The 19047-nt window shown below is 37.7% G+C and overlaps 1 protein-coding gene across 1 annotated transcript in view; it reads right to left on the bottom strand.

Annotated features, from left to right (window-relative positions):
* LOC112976397 (transmembrane protein 117) overlaps positions 1 to 19047 on the bottom strand; it is a 146092-nt gene that overhangs the window by 41754 nt on the left and 85291 nt on the right. The window contains exon 3 of the mRNA XM_026087590.1: positions 6771 to 6870. Within this exon, the coding sequence (XP_025943375.1) occupies positions 6771 to 6870 (100 nt within the window). The remainder of the gene's footprint in view (positions 1 to 6770; positions 6871 to 19047) is intronic.

Genomic DNA, 19047 nt, shown 5'->3' with positions numbered 1-19047 from the left:
GTAGAGTACCAGATTCAGATCTCACAGAGGATGTCCACTAGACTTGTGAACCAGTCACAGGCCTAACTAGCTACAATCAAACCAGCCACTTAAGACATATTAGTCTCATAAGATGGGAAAATACAGAAGCCTCCTTCACCACAGGATGAAGATAAAAAATGACTGATAAAGAAATGTGAATGAAAAGAACAGAAGCAAATTTCTCTCTTTCAGCACCAGCAGAGTCAGAACACAGAGCACAGTCAGATTTGTCCTCTGGAATCACAAGGCCCAAAACTTGGTCTGTTTGCCTAGATAAGTATATTTCCTGGAGTTTTTTCAGCTAGCACTGGAAATATCACAAAAAAGAGAACCCCTCTCACAGAAGAATATACAAGCTCTATGAAAGAGAGCAGCAATCCACTGTTGGAGTGAGGGAGGGGACCCCGGAGTAACGATGAGTCTCAATATGAGTATGGTCGTTCTCCCTTTATTAGAGCTTACACAAAGTATATATATCATCAAGCAATACGCATGCGYTAGCAATAGTTACATGATTGGTTACAGTYTCTGTCCMTACGTATAAAGCGGATACATGATTGGTGCAARGTTGCTGACTGCGCTCCATCGACATTTATGGAACCTAGTTCCGTCCAGACTTGTTTACCAGGTTTGTGAATACCTTCCTTTGTAGTGCTCAAGGCCGCTATACGGCCACGTTCAGCAGGCCTCAGCAGGTTCGCTTGCCTTGGCCTACATAAGGCCGCTTTTAGCAGGTTCGCTTGCCTTGGCCTACATAAGGCCGCTTTCAGCAAGTTCGCTTGCCTTGGCCTACATAAGGCCGCTTTCAGCAGGCTCGCTGGCCTTGGCCTAGATGCCTTCCTCTACCCCGAAGACGGGATTGCTCAGCCCAATCAGAGCATGCCCGCTCTCAATTAACCATTCCTCCACAATCCACCACAAGTTATACATGGTGAGGTACTGGCATGATCCTGCAGGTGCACCTAGTGGTATAGATCTGTTGCCCGGGAAACTTAACACAGGCTCAGGCAGCTTGCATATATGCTGGTCAATATCCACTTCCACTGATGAGGAAGAGTATATGTGGATTCATCACTCAGTAATAACCTTTTCAAATCCCAATACTGACAAGCCTTAGATTGGAGCTCTCCTATCTCCATATCCACCGATCCAAGAGGATAGGATGTTTGTCTGTCTTAGTCCTGGATAATAAGTCAGTGGAACAACTGGTGACCTATCACTCTTCCAACTAGTCTGTACTGGAAGTACTACTTCCCACTGGTTCCTCTGCTGCGGTGGTGAAAGGCAGAAATGGTCCTAGAAGGATTCATGGCCTCAAGCAAGGGAAGAGTCAAACTGAAACCAAACCACCATGCTGGAAAGAGCAGCAGGAATTGTGACAGTGATTCAGCTTAAACTCTAAGGTACTATGCCAAGGACTGTGCTAAAGCAAAGCACTGAAAGATATCTTGGTTTCTCCTGTTTAGAAAAAAAACCCAAAAAACTATAGTCATACAGAACTGGTCAAAACTAGTTTGATGAATAACAGATTAAACCATCCCTTGAGTTTATCCTTGTTCATCATGATGAGAACCAGAGCTGTTTCTACTGCTCAGTGATCACTCAAACCTACTCAATTCCCTCTAGCAATTAATGAGGGGAAAGAAACTCTCAATTAAACTACTTTCCAGAAGGAAGGTAAATGGGAATAAGACCACTTGCCAAGAGGATCAGCCCCTGAAACATTCATGGAGTTTAGCACCAGTTTCCAGCAGAAAGTTCAACATTTCACCTTTTTCAGCTTTTGATAGTCCTAGTAACCAGGGTCTAAGGAAGATGTAACTAACTTTACTGGATACTTCCACTGTTTAGAGTCATTCACATGTATGTAGGGCTTCTAGGTAGGGATATATCTTTAATGCAAATAGCAATGGCAGTTGGTGTGCAAATCTCTCCATGTGGTATGAGCATCATTCATAGCACAGGGCCTGTATGTGATCTTCGGAGAGCTCACAAAACCATCACCTGAAGCGGAGAACAACAGTATTAGCAGTCTAAAAGCTAACAAGGTTTGGAAAGAAGCAGGAAAGCTCTCTCATCAGGAGACTGTGAAGAATGGAGGAGGCTCTGCCCTCTATAGCAATGCTCAATGCCATCCACTCCTGAAGGCATACTCTTGAGCATGCCTTACCTCACATGCTCAGGAGTGGGCCCCTCACAAAAATACAGCTGCAGCAGGTTGTTCATTTTTACAGATATGGCCAGGAGTCTACCCAACGCTAATCGTCAGAAATTTTGCCCTGGAATCAGTTCCTTCCTCAGCCTGCTCACATCCTCCCAGAAGAAGGCCCTAATTGCCAGTTTATAGGCCTGACTGGGTGAAATCCAACCTTTTTTCAAAGCTATCCTACTGTGCCAAATCCTGTGGTTTCTGTCTCAAAAGCACTCTCCATGAGAACAGAATGCACATTTTATGAGCGCAGGAGAGCATGTCAAAGCAGGTTCAGAATATACTTCCCTGGCTGCAAAGATGAAAAAGTGCAGAGAGATAGTGTTTTGAACCCATTCCCCCTTCACAGTCTTATTTAGAACATCTAACACTTCCTACAGACTTCAGAAGGGATGATTACTAGTCCTAGAAGCTCCTATCTGTAGGTACAAAGGAAGAAGCTCCTTCCCACACTCACTCCCTGTGTAGCTACAGTGCGGTCCCATTTCCATTACACACAATGGGAAGAATATCACTGATTTTATTGGGAATTCAGTCACAACCTGTCAGCAAACTAGCCAGTGAGCTAAGAAGTGGTGATGGGGGTGGCTCACTTCTGCCTTTTAAATCCAAAACAAACAGCAATCCAAAACGTATTTTCCCATTTCAAGTACTTTCCCAATTTAATAAACCTCTTCTTGCTGTATTAGGGCAGTATTATTTTTTACTGATTGCTCATTTTGAAAATTGAATCCCGTCTGTTTTGCTTTATCCTTGCTTACTTCCAAAGTTCCCAATTAAATAGAGAATAAGATCTTAATTCCAGTGCGGTTCAAATATACTGAAGTAAAGGCAACATCTACTTTTTCATCTTCTGCTTTATAGTCTAAGGATGGGTGACTTCTTTGTAGAAACTTCTTAAAACACTGGAAAATATAACTACTGCAGTGAATGTGAAAATGTGTAAAGGTTCCATTATGGCTTTTTCTTTTCCCAAACAGGATTGGAGGACTTCATAATAAGCAACAATCCCAGAGATGATTCAATTCACTTTGATATCACTTCCATCCTGGGTTTTGCATGCAGAAAGTCAAGCAAATTCAAATACTATAAACAACATGATAATTTATTTTCATATAGAATAGGATTGTTGAAGTTAGGGAAAGATGAAGCCGCTTCACAATGATCTAAGTTATCAAGTTATGTAAATATATGACCCAAACACTCAGGCTATGTGGGAGTTTTGCACCAAGGCATATGCTGTCTGCTCTCCTCTGCTACTAATACTCCCCTGCCTGACATTTCTTCTTTTTCTCATGTTCCTAGGCTTAGCTGCCCTTAAACACTGTCATTTCCATAGACTGATCCATATATTTTGCCTAGATTTGCATTGCAGAAGCAATTTCAATATTCTCACTTGCTCTGAGGAACTAAACACCTGAATTTGGAAATCTGAAGAGATTTTGGAGAATCTTCACCTATCAGAAGTATGAAGAGTTTGACATTTCCACCAGTCAAAACCACTATTGCTGATTAAAACATGGATTACAGTTCTATACAGAAACAGTCTGTTCATGTTAGCACCACGCAATATAACATTTCTCTTGCAATTAAAATGACTAAAACCAAATGTCACTTTTTAAAGGAAATTGAACAAAAACTGTTTGGATGTGTCTTCCCCCCAAATCCAGTTTTGATTTTACTTCAAACTCAGCAAATTCCAATAAAAGACACAGAGAATAAGCTACACTACATAAAATGTTTTTAAAATTTGGCAATGAGGATTATGAGAAAAGGTCAGAGGGAAAAGCAAGCATGTGAAGAATTTATCTGAGGCAGGCAGCAAAGTAGTCAGTGGGCTGCAAGAGTGATGGACTGTTCAGTTTGTGCCTGAGAGAATGGGAATCAGCTGTGCCAGGAGTGTGACCTTCTCAGAAACTCATCCCCATTTACATAGTGTTCTGCTGTTGCTTGGAGAAGGAAAAGAAGGAGAAGGAGAAGAAAGAGAACAACAAGGATGAGTGCAGGGGAACCACTGGTTGATACCACCACCCCTACTGGTAGCAGGAGCAGACAGTGTTGGTCTCTCGGAATCTCTTCTAGCTCTCTGATCTGCTCCCACCTTTATCTTTCTTCTTTTTCTGAGCCATCCAGCAGACACAAGTGGGTGAGATACAGTTTTGAAGAGGACCTGGGCTGGGAGTAGTAGTAATTGACGGAATAGGGGAAGGTAGCTGTTGGTGCTGGAGAGAGAACTGACTGGGTGTGGGATCCTATATCCCCCAAAAGAGGGAAGAAGAGCAGTAAAGGTAATATTGGTGGGAAGACATGTGTGGGAGGAGAGAAAAAATAGCAAGCATAATCTCTGTCAATCCCTTTTCCCTATCCAGAGCCTCTTAAAACTTCATTGAGTTTCCTAACTCCCTCCTCTACAACCACCATGCCTCTTAATTCCCTTCCTGCATCCTAAGCATTTCCTAAAACCCATTGATCCTCCTAGCCCACGCCCTATGCTATTCCTAAAAACTAATAGAATGAGCCTAGTTTACAACCAACCTCCCCTCCCCAAACTGCCCCTGCCAAAGCCAGTCTGCCCCCCTTTAGTGACAACCCCATCCACTACTGGAACCTGCTGTGGCACAATCCAGTTTTGCCTCCATTGCTGAGAAGACCTGAGAGGGCTTTGAATACACGGAAAGGGGTCAGGATTCTAATACCCCTTGAACTCAGCAGTTTCCATATCGCGTGAAGCCTTATGTGCTTTATATAGTGCTGCATGTTTCATTGTGACAATTCTTTTTCAAGGAGATGAAGAAAAGAGGAACTGAAAATTTGGAATGTTTCCTAATGCGGTGCAACCAATACGAAATCTACCATACCACTGGAGCCCTAAGTCACATATGTACGATGAACATGACCCCTCTTAATTCAGTTTAGCTCATCAATCACTTTTCCTTGAATATTTGTATAAAGCTGTGGAAGCCCATAAAAAAAGGGTGAAGCTAATGGTATTTAGAAGTAGCCATGAATTTTACTACTGATTTCCTAGAAATCCACATTAATTGATAACATCAGTCGATGCACCAATTCTACAAAGTCCTTACTGTAAGCTTGTTTGGACAGATGATTTGCTAAGTACTCAATTTTCATGGCCACCATTTCACAGTTTGTAATTTGTCTCGGAGAAGCCACTGACACAGAGTGCACAATATCCTGAAAAAATCTTTGATGTTCTTTATTTTTCCTTTCCTGTTGTACAGTAAGCTCCAAACATAAAATACATGGAGGATAAATTGAGAGAAACTCAAATGACTCTTCTAAGATTATTCCTATAGTCTTAAAGACTTTAGTCTTACAATCTTATAGTCATTCCTACTTCAAACTATTCCTATAGTATTTTCTCCTAACACATATCACAGTCATGGAATTCATCCACCTTGACTTGTTTCTTTGCTTACACTGAGACTGCTGCAGTCACTGGCTACACTTTACAAATGCTGAGATTATTTTCCATTCATGAGAATGTGATATATAATAAACATTCACTATCAGGTAATGCTCTCTGTGTTAATGAACCCTTCCAAAATTATGTTGATTATTTTGAGTTAACAAACTGAGGTGTCAATGAATCATTAGGAAAAAAATAGAGATTAATTTAGACCCATTCTGTAATCTTAAAAATCATGGACTTCTTTCCCCAATACAAATTAATGTCTTACTGACTTCAGCTACTAATGTCACAGTCATAACTGTTAAAATTCTTACCTACATTCATCATAAAAATCTAATCTTACTAAAAAAAGAAATAAAAATGCATTCACTTTTCATTACTTTGTGTTTAAAACATGCTTTTCCTGAACAATCAAAACACATTTGCACATATTTCATTTTGTTTGCGGTTAGCTGTCATTTTCTGTTTTTCTTTGACTACATAGATCTTTGGATTGCCAGTATTTCAGGAGAGTGCCTTTGTAAAGATTGTAATTCAAGTGAAAAGCAGCTTCATGAAAACATTTAATCTTTTGTAAAAGTTTATTCTTCTAAAATCCTAAATTAGAGACAAACTTAATCTGATAGTTTCACTTCAAACAGGCTATATTCTGGGATGTAATTGTCTTTCTTTCTTTCACCTCCATCCTTCTTGATCACATCATTCAGATAATTTTACTTCTTTTCTCCTTTTCAGTAGACATGTTTCATTTGAGCCATTACTCTGTTTCATTATATGTCAAGCCATGACATTAGTTCATAACAAAGAAAGGACACAGTTCTGTCCTCAGAGAAGTCAATGGAAAAGTTCCCACTCACAGCAGAAGGAACAAAGTTGTACTCTGATTCATTTTAACTGAAACTCTCTTGGACTCCCAACTAATTACATATCCTACCATTATGCCTTCTTGCCTTTGTTAGCTCTCTGCTTATCTGGGTTGAAATACTGGTGTTACTTCAAGACACTCAGGCTTCTCCCTCCTCTTTTCCTCCCACTTCCTCTCTCCCTCGAAACCAACAAACACATTCCTTTTGTTTTTCTTTTAAAATGTAATAATATTATATTTCTTACCATCCATGCCGTGACAAAATCTCCCATCCAGGTCCCCACTGCGGCTACCTTCATAAAATTTTCATTCCTGATGCCCATGAAGTCTGTTATAATGTATGCACTGGGGAGACAAGAATGCAGACTGTAAGCTATACACGTTTGCTTGATTCAGTTATAGAGAATTTGCTTTAGCAACAAAATTTATGATTAACTGTGAAAATTTCCCATTTCTTGCATAATCACTTGTTCTGCTAGATCTAAGTGCTGACATAGTACTGACCCTGGATGGGTCAAATCCAATTAGAAATGGAAATGTGAATCTGATTTTACAACCCATGTCCATTTTGAAGGGGCTAAAATAAAGATAGGCAAAGGCTTTAGGATTAGGTAAGTCTTCTAGAAATATAAACTATTTTACATTTTTTAACTCTTCCTGAATATAAATGGAATTTCAACATTCATTGAATCGGTGACTTTTCAAAACCTTTATGAAGAAAAATGAAGATCTTTAACTTCTCTTTATAAACATAATTGAGCCACTTGACTTTTAACTCTATCAGTTATGTGACCACATGTTTTTTAACACAACATTGCAGGCAAGCTTTGCAGAATTTTAGTGAGAAGCTGCTGTTTCTCATTTTATGCATTATAATTTCATATATATATTTTACTTAAATCCAAGGAAAGCATCTCCACTCTGCTTAAATAGTGTATAGGTAGGATTTAAAACATCCTGCAGTAACCTGACCTGTACTCCGAAGTTCAGTATGATGCTATAAGGACAATTTAGGAGCTAAATTTACTTGTGCTGGATTAACATTCTCTGGTGCAAAAGGCATAGCTTTTAATATATTCATTTCTTTTGCTAAAGGTCTTTTGTAGTCTTTAGGAGGACATCCTCCTCCTCAAGAGCTAACACACTGAATAATGGTATCCCTTATATTTTAATTTCTCAAGTGGAATCTGTGTTTTCAAAACACAGATTTCACAGCTTGTAAATACAGCTTATATAATGTTATGCATATTTAAGGATGCATACAATTGACGCAGTTGCATGTAACAACTTCCTTGAACAGTGTATTATCCATTATTCAAATCTTAACATTATTATGTATCCAATGTTATCATGTCTAGGAGCAACTGGATCAGTGCGAGTTGATCCCACTGTCTTCGGCAGTCCTATTAAAACCTAAAGATTTTGTCAAGATACAGGATCTTGTCGGCACAAATCCATGCATCACTGCTTAGAATTAATTTAATATGTACTGGAGCAGAAAGTATCAATGTCAAAGAATGGTTTCATAACAGATGTATAAAACTGCATACACTAATTGCTCTTTTGATTATACACATTTGGCGACCTTTTAGCTAATATGTCACTAATAAAAATACCATTTATTTTTTAATCATTTGAATAGCAGATAAATGCTGGCTTAGATTTTCTGTTGGAATTAAAACAAAAACATTTTTTCCAAGCTATTTTTAATTATGTTCCCTGTAGTTAATAAGATCATTAATACCCTAAATTTGTTGAGTTGTAAACACAGATTTAAGAACACAAGAATGGCTATTCTGGGTCAGTATAAAGTCTCTATGTTCCAAAGTCTTGTCTCCAAAAGAGAGCAACAGCAGATACCAAGGAAAAACTATAAAAACAGGCAAGCACACACCTCTTAGACACCCTCTCCCAGCTTCTTTATAACTGGAAAACATTTGGAATTCCCTTTTTCCCTGCATCTTGTATGCACGCATTCTTGCAGTATCTGTGAAGGCCAGACTGCATTCCTTAAGCAGCTGTATCATTAACAGAAAAGGTACAACAAGGATGTCAATTTTAAGGACTGACCCCAAAAAGCAACTTGGCATCTTATAATTTTCATTAGTGTGAAACAGACGCAAAAACCTTCAGTGAGGTGACTGATCACTACATGTAGGCATTCACAAGTCGAAGAGATATCAAACTAGACATAATTTTTTTAAAATGAAAACTGAAATTCTCCATGTAGTCACTTGGTTTTTTATGAATGTTAAGTATCTCAAGTTTTACAACAAGATCACAAGAACTGGATACAATATGCAAATATGCAGAAAGGCCTTGAAAGCATCAGGTCATCCTAACGGTCCTCTTCTTTGAAATTTGAAACATGAACATTTGAAAGATTACAGCATCCAAGAAGCCTAGTATAAATTGTTCATCGTATTCCGTAACTAATTAATGCCTAAATTAAATATGCAAATTGTGACAGACCTTCAGCTAAAATAACACATTATTATCAAGAAACTATTAAGAACATCATCTGCGCATACTTTAAGTGCCTTTACTGATTAAAATACAATTACTACTTTTTATAGAACATGGGAAATATTTTTAGTGCTGTCATTACATTGTTAGAAATAGTAATGAAATTCACTACTATTTTATTAACTATTAGCATAATATTTTGTGTCTTAGGCTCTCTGCAGGATTATTTTCATTTCAAAGTACAAAGAGTAATTCTGTGCTTTTTAAAATATGCATTTTTGGCTTCAAAACTGAGAAAAAAAATATTTTTATTTTCAAGTTTTATTTTTAAAATAAATTTTAAAAATAAAATGTCATTTTAAGAGAAGGCATGCTTGCCTAATGATATATTACCAGGGTATACAGTTTAACAGTATCAGAAGTAAAATTAATTCTATCACGCAAAAATCCCCACTTTGAAAGCTACAATACTTTCAAACTTCAGCTAGTGATTACAGCTTTCTTTCTTAACCAATTACCCTACTTCAGATTGAAGAGTTATGTCCACAGCTTGTAGGAGGGCTAATAGCTGTTGGGCTCCAGATAAATTTCATAGTCAGTCTGGGTTTTATGCAGTTTGTTAAAAGGCTTCTGTTTGCTTTGGCATGCTTAAAATCTGTAGCAAGGTACATTCATACCACATGAGAAGGCCAAGCTACAAAAACATTCTGAGTGGAAAAATATAGCAGTCGAAGCTCATAACAGGGTAAAAAGCTCTTCAGAAACATAGAGGATAACTGAATAATTAAAGGCTGAGTAGTCAATACCTGCAAATGGTATAGGCAAAGGACAAGTTTGTGATTGAGTTTTGACAGTAAAACTGGAAGCTGTCAAGCAAAGGAAATTGCTCTTTCCAGGCTAAAGCCTATGGATGGTAGAACACGACTTTGACACAATAGCATACAACAGAGGGACCAAAAGACAAGGAAAAGAAACTTGAAGCAGGAAGACATATAGTTCTAAAACAGAGTCCAAAAAATGCCACCTATGCCTATGTTCATGTTGTTGCAAAAGATAAGTTAATAACAGGGAACTGGAAAAAATGTATGAACACTATGTGTTAGATCACTTTTCTGGACTTAGCAGCAGAGTGTGCACAGCACAGACAAAGAGTAAAAAAGCACTATCCCAGAGAAATTTTTCAAAGAAAAGAAATTTTCAAAGAGATTTCTTCAAAGAAGGGGAAACAGCTGACAAAATGACTAACAGCCTGAAAGCAAATGGAACACTTTTTTTAAGTTGGATACAGATATACAAGCCACTGCGATGCCACCAGCATTATTACATGTACTGAAGGAAAAGTCATGGTTGAAACTCAGGACTGAGGTGATGTCTTCCTGACCATCACAGGAATTTAAAGGTGGGATTTAGCTTGAGGTTAGACACTTAAATTTAAGTCTAAGCAATACATCCAAACTCCCAATGGAGCCCTAGTCAGTACAGTAAACGGAAACCAGAGCTTGATTCATCCTGGCCCTAATGTAGACATGCTGGATGAAGGAATCTGTTGCCTGATGTTACTGCAGGACAGCTAACACATAAAAACTTCTCATGTACCAAAAGCCATTGCAAAAGCTACATGACTAAGTCATTCCCACTGCTGTGACATATCCTGACCTCCAGTGGATAATCCCAGAGGGATGGATCTCTTGTAAGTCCTGTGACATATCTGACAGCCTAGACACATCTGATCTCCCCAGATCTATAAATGAGAGCTTGGACACTTAGGACAGGATTCAGTTGCCAAAGTGTAGGCAACTAATGCCATTTTAGGCACCTTGTTGCATGGCCTTAACTTGCCTTCAGTCGGCCTTTTTACACACTCTAGGGTATCTAAGGCACAGGGCTGGCATATACAGTGTTCTGAACAGACTCTACAAGAGCTGCACCATACAGAGTAGTAGCTGAAAGCTCTCCTGAAAGGAAAAAAAGTGCCAAATGTTTCTTATCTTGTGTGAGAAAAAGTCTGTGCATCCTGCATTCTGATACGTGCTTTTCTGAGGCAGTTTTATTACCTGGTATTCCAGCTAAATTCCTCATTATTTATATTGAATTAATCTTCCTTGGTACACCTGATGAAGTGAAATGCCTTGACAATGGTCAGCAGGTGACAGTATGGGACTTCATGCAGTCTGCAAAGAAATACTCATTTAGACATGCCACCACAAACTTCCATTATTCTTAATTTAGCACAGGCAGAGTGTCAAAATAACTGAAAATATACATAAAAGACTGCATATACAGTCCTTGATCCATACTTGACACTCTAAAATGACAGAATGGCAAATGGTAACATTTTGCTCAGCTGAAAATCTATGCCTCTGCTGTTAGAAACTGAAGTCAATCACAGGGAATTTGAAGATGCACAGAGACAATAAAACTTGCTGTCCTGTAAGCTGGCACCTCATAAGGAAAATGACATAATGCATAGCTACCTGCAAACAGCACAGAGAGCACAATAGCTAGGCCATACACTTGCTAGCCGTCCCCCATGCATACTTTGGCGGTACAGGTGAAACTTCTTCTATGACACCAGAATGGAGAGAATTAAGAGGCACTGAATCAGCTTTTTGCTTGACAAGGTGTCAAAAAGGTAATGGCCGTGGGAGGCTCAGAAGACTAATCTCCAAGAATGATATAATCAGAATTCAATAACGGCTTGACCACAGTGGGGCTCCCTTGAGACAGCTCCACAGCACAGTGCAAAGCACCTGAAACCGATGGATTGATGCTGTAACTGAACATTGCTGGTTGGGAACTTGTTTACACAAGTTTCTGAAACAAAGCAACAGAAATGTGATTCTGAAAATCTCTGCTCATCAGTCTGTAGACCTGAAGGCTGCCTAACTTGCACCAAGGACTTGGCTTTTAAAGCTCCCAGGTCTTTTAAAGTTCTGCTTCTAGGCATGTACAGGAGCAGCTCACTCTCCACAGGAACAAGTAATTTGGCTTCTAGCTCACTTCCTACATTGATTGAGATCCATAAAGTGGTTATTCCTCCACTTGGCTTGCCTGCAGAGCTCCATCTGTGAAGTATTTTGTGAGCCCAGCTACGAGACAAGGCCATTGAAAAATGCAGTAAATGGCATTTCTGTCTGTTAACATAGAAGATGTGAATGCACCAAACTTAACTGGCAGCGAACACACAAGATCAAATTCCTATTCCAAGGACCACTTGTTCAATCCCTTTCCAAGTTAGAAAACTGTGTCTCACTGCCAGACCCAATGAGAAAAGGTGAAGATTAACTCCTACTAGGACAGTAGCTTTGTGTGCATGACACTCCCCAAGAGGATGAGAAATGTGGGTTTCAACCTCCTTTAGGTGAGGGGGAATGGAAACCCTAACTTCCATGTCTCATGTGAGTGCGCCAATTGCTGGATTAAAGAGGGAGCACCCCTTTCCATCTTTCAAATATAAGAAAAGAGTTCTCTTCCCTCTGGTTTTAGAGAAATGAAATAGATGCACTGGGCAGGACAGGTCTCTGGATTAGATCACAAGAACAGTCTTAATTAAGGTGCTTAAAACAAATTATAATGGGCTTTGAAACATATATCTGTCCTCAGTCTATACTCTTTATTGCAAATTGCAGGAGTTCCTTGCTCACTGTGTAGGTTTTTATGGATCCTGTTTCAACATATCCAACAATCCTCAAGCACTTGACACCCAATACAGAGTCTGGACTTCTCTTCAGGAACCAGGTAGTATTCATACAGATTAACATTAGCCTAATGATGCTAGTCTTCCTAGGCTATCTTCAGAATCAGTGGATTTGAGAGCAATTCAGAGCAGGAGCCTAATTTCACTTATAGGCATCCCTGAGGGCCAACAGACAGAAATTTCTAAAGGATTTGCAAAAGGTAACTCAGAAAGCCAGGGCTACTGTCAGGGAATACAAGAGTCTGCATCTCTGCTGGGAAAATCTCAGGGATCTCCAAACTTTAAAAAGGTAAAGATCTCCACTATGGCAGGAATCTAGCCTCCTTGGGCTAAAAATAAACTTTGTGAATACTGGCACCTACTCCCAGTGGACTTAAATTATAAGACTTGTTACACTTACCTTTCTTTTTAGGCCTAACCGTAAATGACACAAACAGAACCACAGAGAGGATCACTGCCTGAGTTGTCAGTGCTCTGATCCAGAATGCTGTACTACCCCTACAGCGTCCACTACAAAGCACTGCCTACGGATGGGATAGTCCGGGAAAAAGCACAAAAGATGCCTGACAAAAGAATTTGAAAAATAACAGTTTCAATGGGGAAAACTTAATGCATTATCTAATACTTTCTATTTCAAAACCAGGAGAAAAATCTATGTTCTTAAAATGCAGGATGTATTTAAACTGCATCCTCCACTTTTGATTTTTGAAATTTATTACATCCATGAGATATTGTATCCAACAAGAGCATTTTTGCTCTTGTGCAATGTGTATCATTAAATGTATATTCTGTTTAGTCAGACAGAAGAAAAAAAAAAGCTGCAGAGTGCATTTAGCATCTCTCATCAGCAAAAAACAGTTATGCTGCTCAGCCAAGGCCAGGTTGCCTGAAGAATTCCTAATGCTATTGTGAGGGCAGATGATCTCTTCATGCAAATATCCCTAGCACAGTCTCACCAAGCCCCACCACACGCTCACACAAGTACAAGACACAAGCACTGTGGCTGCATAAACGATATGCAGCTGTTTATGTTTCCACTTCAACTCTTTAACAACCGGTTAAGTTCCTTCACTGAAACAATGAAATAAAAGGTTCTCCCTTGATCTTTATTTACAGGCCTGTTTGGCACTAAGGAGGAGGATTAAGAGATTTATTTACTGCTAAAAATAACAAATTGTTTATTGCAAATTGTTTTAGTGGACAATCAAGTTGAAAGAACTGTTTCACTTTTTAACATCTCTTTTAACAGGCTAGTAAAATTCTGTAGCTAACTCTGTATGACTGTGCTATGAGCAAATGTCACGCAACATTAAAGTCACACACTATTTGATTCACTGCATTTGCTGTATACTATGATACGGTGTTACAGTAAAACAGTTCATAATGCTAGCACAGCTGTTGAGGGACACAAATAGGACAGCTTGCCTTGGGCATATCCATTTTGAGGGTTTAAAGAGGATCTTGACTTGTCATATTGTAACACACTCTACAGACACGCAGGTCTGCAATCTCAGCCCTTGCTCTAAGCATCCGAAGAAGGATAACAAGAGCTGTTTTTCAACAAGTTGTTAAAGAGCAGGTTAAATTAGCACACATGCGTTAAATGGGTGCCCAGAGTTTTAGAAATCCTACATTAAAAGAAATGTTTTAAACTATTTTTCTTCTTTTTACTTTTAACATTTTGTTACACATTTTAGGTTTGCTTTATCTTAAAATGCACATAATTTGTTTGGCAAGTGACATTTAAAAAATTAGTTTCTAAAATTTGAAAATAACAGAAACTATGGAATAGAGAAGGCAATGCTTTGGGGATGTTTAAGTTATTCTAGTAATTTAACAAGACACAGATATAACAAAACATTTTATTTTAAATAAAGAGAATGTTACTTTGTTTTTAAACTTAACAAGATTGTGGTGAGAATATATTTGAATTATGCTGCACAAGCTGAACTCCTCAGAACGGGACAGTGTTTACACATGAGTGTTCCTGGGGTTGGCATTTCATTACAGCTAAGCAGGGGGAAGGACAGATGTGCAGCAATATTCTCAGAACTGCCATTTGCAAGAAAAAACCTTCACTTTAAAAAAGAGAACTGTTCATATTGTTGCCAGTGTATAAACAAAATTAAATTATTTACTTGGAACTTAACAACGTAACATAAATATACTGGCCAAGTGCTTTGATAATGTTTAAAGCTTTTCTGAATTCCAGCAAAACCTTTGTACTTTCTATCAGATTCAGTTTTAGGGATGGCAGAGAAGATTAACTGCATTATTATAATGCTGAATTAACCAGTAACTGTAGCATTATTACTATTTGCAAAGGGAAATTACGACAATTTGCAGGTGGTACAAATCATTTTGAATGGATTTGTGAATAGCAGTCCAACTGGGCAAAAATATATTCTACCAAATTTCAGTAAAAACTCTTAAGTATTACCAGGAAATGCAACTTATATATTTCAATCATATTTTAAATTATTAAACCTCCCTGAACCATTGATAAACAGTTTTTATAAATTAAAATAATTAAAATCCAGACAAATGCACACAAGATGTAACAAGTTAATGAATTGGAATTGCATAAGCAAAGCAATGCCTTCCCACAGTCTCTGCTGACAGATTTGCAGCAATCATAACTGAAAAGATTTTGATCTGGCTCTGCAAAAATTGTAAGCTTATAAGGTAAATTAAACTTGTGAAAATGTATTACAATAAATCATTTTTAATAATTTGCTATAAACAGAGTAGACTTTTTTTCTTAGTTAACGATAATGTTTTAAGGCTTTATAAAGACTAATATTGTTTTGAATTTCAAGACTGAGACAAGTACTGTGCACCTTCTTTCAATATTTTATCTTCAGGAACCACTGCAGATGGATGACAAGTGGCCAAAGGACTGACCTTTCAGCAAGGTCTAGTGGACTCCTAACGTTTCACCAAACACCAGAACACACTGTAAAAACCTAAATGTTTGTCACTGTTACAAGAGGAGATGTTTCACTACAGCAAATGTTAGACAGACAGTCTTTGCTATTAACTTAAATCAACCTCTTGGAAGAAGTTTGAGTTTGAGAAGTAATCTGAACTACATATGAACACAACCCACAAATGGATACCCATTTTTAAAGCAGTGGAGACTGACATATGACTCACCTTACAATTTGCATCAAAATTATGTAAACATGTGGGTATACTGGAAACTGAGAAGAGTGTAACTGCTGCCAGGAAGGTTACAAAGGTTTTGTGTAATACATCAGAACAGTGTGCTAAGTCTTAATTTTGACATTTTTGTTTCCAAGGTTTTGCTGTAGAGACATTTCAGAATATCTGAAACAGAGAAGACATCCATTATAGGCTAGAAGTAGGTTTCTCCAACAGACAGATCTTAACTGACAGTTTCAGATCCATCCATGTTACCTTTTATATAAGATATAAAGGCATCTGATTTGCCTTGTGTGCCTATAGTGCCAGTGCTACTGGTACGTCTGTCTCCTTCCTTACAGTTACCATGAGAAAAAAAATAGTCCGAAGATTTTTACCAACATGTTTAATATTATAAAATGCCAGGTCATGCAGACTGTGAAATCACTTGAAGGAAGATGGGTTTTGTAATATGTCGGGAAAAAGTAAAAAATTCTGAAAACATGAGCGTATTTTCAAAATGCAAAACTTTCCAGTTCTCAAAGTGAAAATAATCTTGAGTTTTGGTTTCAAAATTAAAGTTTTTGAAATATTTGGCTTGAGGATTTTTTTTATCTATTTCTATGATCATATCCAGCTTTCTTTCTGAACTTGCATATCACAAGCACTTTCAAGATTTTAACTTCTTGTGCTGGTTCAGGACAGGAAATCTTCAAACTCTCAAAAGCTCTTGTAAGACAGAAAAACTGCTTCATGCCCGACTCACTGTGGAGTAGCATTTATTGTGCAAGCTTCCTCCCCCCCCACAGAGAAATGTATTTCTAACTCAAACTACAATAGAGAATAAGATCAGATACGCCTTTAGAGGATTCAAAGTTTAACTACAGATATGAAAACATTCATCCTGCAATAGAAGTCAGGTAATTTGAGGCTTAGTTACATCATGTACTAGCAGAATCAATTTACCAATTTTCTACTTTCCATTTAAATACTTACTGTTTCAGAAGAAACTTCTCATCTTATCTTATGAACCAAGTCCAGACTACGTGAGCAAAGCATCGAGAGAGTGAGTAAAGTAGACTGTGTAGGACCTGTAATGACTATTTTAAATTGGCCAAACTAATCTGGGACTTTATTTCATGATCATTAAACATATATATTAAAAATATTGCATAATTCTTAAGGTTGTAACTCTCTTGTAGACTAGGTTATTCAACTAAACTGATTTTTTTTTCAAACAAGTATTTCTTTGAATTATTCTCTATAAAGACAAGTAATATTTGAAATGAGTGAGTCAGGAGCAAGACCAATTGGTGATAACATTCAAAACCGAATGGATAGCAAGCACAAAGTCCTGGTACTTTGCATTGTGGAAGAACAGATTTACTAAAAAGGAAGAGCAAGTATATAATACCTGCAGTGGACTTTGTGAGATGCTGGCAGAATGAATATAATGGAGGCTGGACTGTGTGAAAGTTGGTGATAAATGAAGATTTCTGAAGAAGTTATTAGAGTACTTTAAAAAAGCAGCAAATAAGCAATTAGTAATCACAGATTATAATTAATTAATTAAATGAATATTAATAATTAAATTAATAATTAAATTAAATAATAATTAAATAAAGCAGATAAAATGACAGAAAAATGGATTTTTGCAAGGAACCTCAGGGGATTATCTGGTCCAACCCTTCACACTAAGCAGGGCCAACTTTGACATCCAATCAGGCCTTCTCAAGGCCTTTTTTAAGTAAAGATAAATTGTTTAAAGATTGCTCATTTAAAATTAGATTTATTTAAACTTACTTATTTAAAGCTAAAATCTTTATCAAACATAAAGCTTATCTAACTTAATGTCTGAACAAAATTTAAAGGGGTGCTAGGTAGTGAGTGCACTTTAGAACTGACTGCTCTGATTTTCTAGTTCAGGAGGTCTCTTTTTCCTATGGGAAGACCTTGCCCACTTAGCATGAAAGCAAATGAGGATTTGGCACAAAATACCTCTATGCAAACGGCCAAGATCTTTCTCCCTATCCTGTCATTCGAGTCCAATAAAATAAAATATATGCTGCTATACATCCCCCTGAACTGTTTGGAAAAAGATGACAGCACTTTTTTTCTCCACATTGTTACACAGTTTAGGATTTGTTAAATACACTACACAAAATAAAACAAATGTAAGCATTTTACATTAAAAGAAATAAAGCAAAAGTCAACCATATACACTGGCATATATTGCTTATGCGGAATATGGGGGGGAGGGGTTGGCACTGAGAGACAGAACAAGTCAAAATGACAGGAGTAAGGTTAAATGAAAATGTAAACTCTGTCTTCTACAGGACCTGTGTGTTGTATATAAGCAAAGTCTAAAGAAAGTAGAGAAAAGGCCTTTGGAGAATCTTAACAGAAACAAATGTCTGTGTCTCTCTGCTTAGTTGACTTTATCATGAACACTAATGGCTCTTGCACTTGCTTCATGGATTCCACTAGTAGGTGCTGAGATCCCTTGGTATTCCAAGTTATTGAATGATAAATTTGACAAGGACCACAGAGAGATAAACAATCAGCCAAGACCAGAGAAAATGAAATGCAATATGGGAAGCAGAATATTAAAAAATATTTAAAAGGAGGAAGAAAAGTATAAGGGCTGGAAAACTGGTCTAAGAAATTTGACTGAAGGGAAATGATAGAATGAAGATATGCAGAAAAATATAAATACATTTCAGGTACAAAATATTTCAAAAAGAAAGAAAGACCAGAGTCCAGCATGGAATGGACATGGTCACAATCCTCAAATGCTTCCAGGAAAAGTGTTCATATTCAGCTGTACTTTGCTACTCCTTTTGTAAAGATTCAGCCATCTAGAATTTCAGCATTGCAAAGCAATTATCACTACAAGAAGAAAAACAGAAAGATGCTCTTCACCAGAGAAGCACTCAAGGAAAATCTTAGTTTCAAACAAAGGAACAGGTCCCTACTTTTTATAATGCTATTTTAGTGCTTACCTGCTTTGCTGTATAAGGGTGTGTGCAGATAAGTGGAGACTAAAACTGCAGTTCTTTCAAGGAATTGAAAGAGTATGGAAAGCTTGCAACATTACTATGCAATGGCACAGATCATTGTGCAGGGGTTTTATGAAGACCAAAAATGGTATTAGCATGTCACCCTTACTAGGCTCTTCAGAGAACCATCCCAACAAAAAGAATTCAGTCTGGAAA

This window comes from Apteryx rowi, unplaced genomic scaffold (assembly GCF_003343035.1).
Source record: "Apteryx rowi isolate R43461 unplaced genomic scaffold, aptRow1 scaffold_721, whole genome shotgun sequence".
Taxonomy (NCBI): Eukaryota; Metazoa; Chordata; class Aves; order Apterygiformes; family Apterygidae; genus Apteryx; species Apteryx rowi.
The sequence above is the reverse complement of the archived record's forward strand: the minus strand, read 5'-3'. Positions and strand labels throughout refer to the sequence as shown.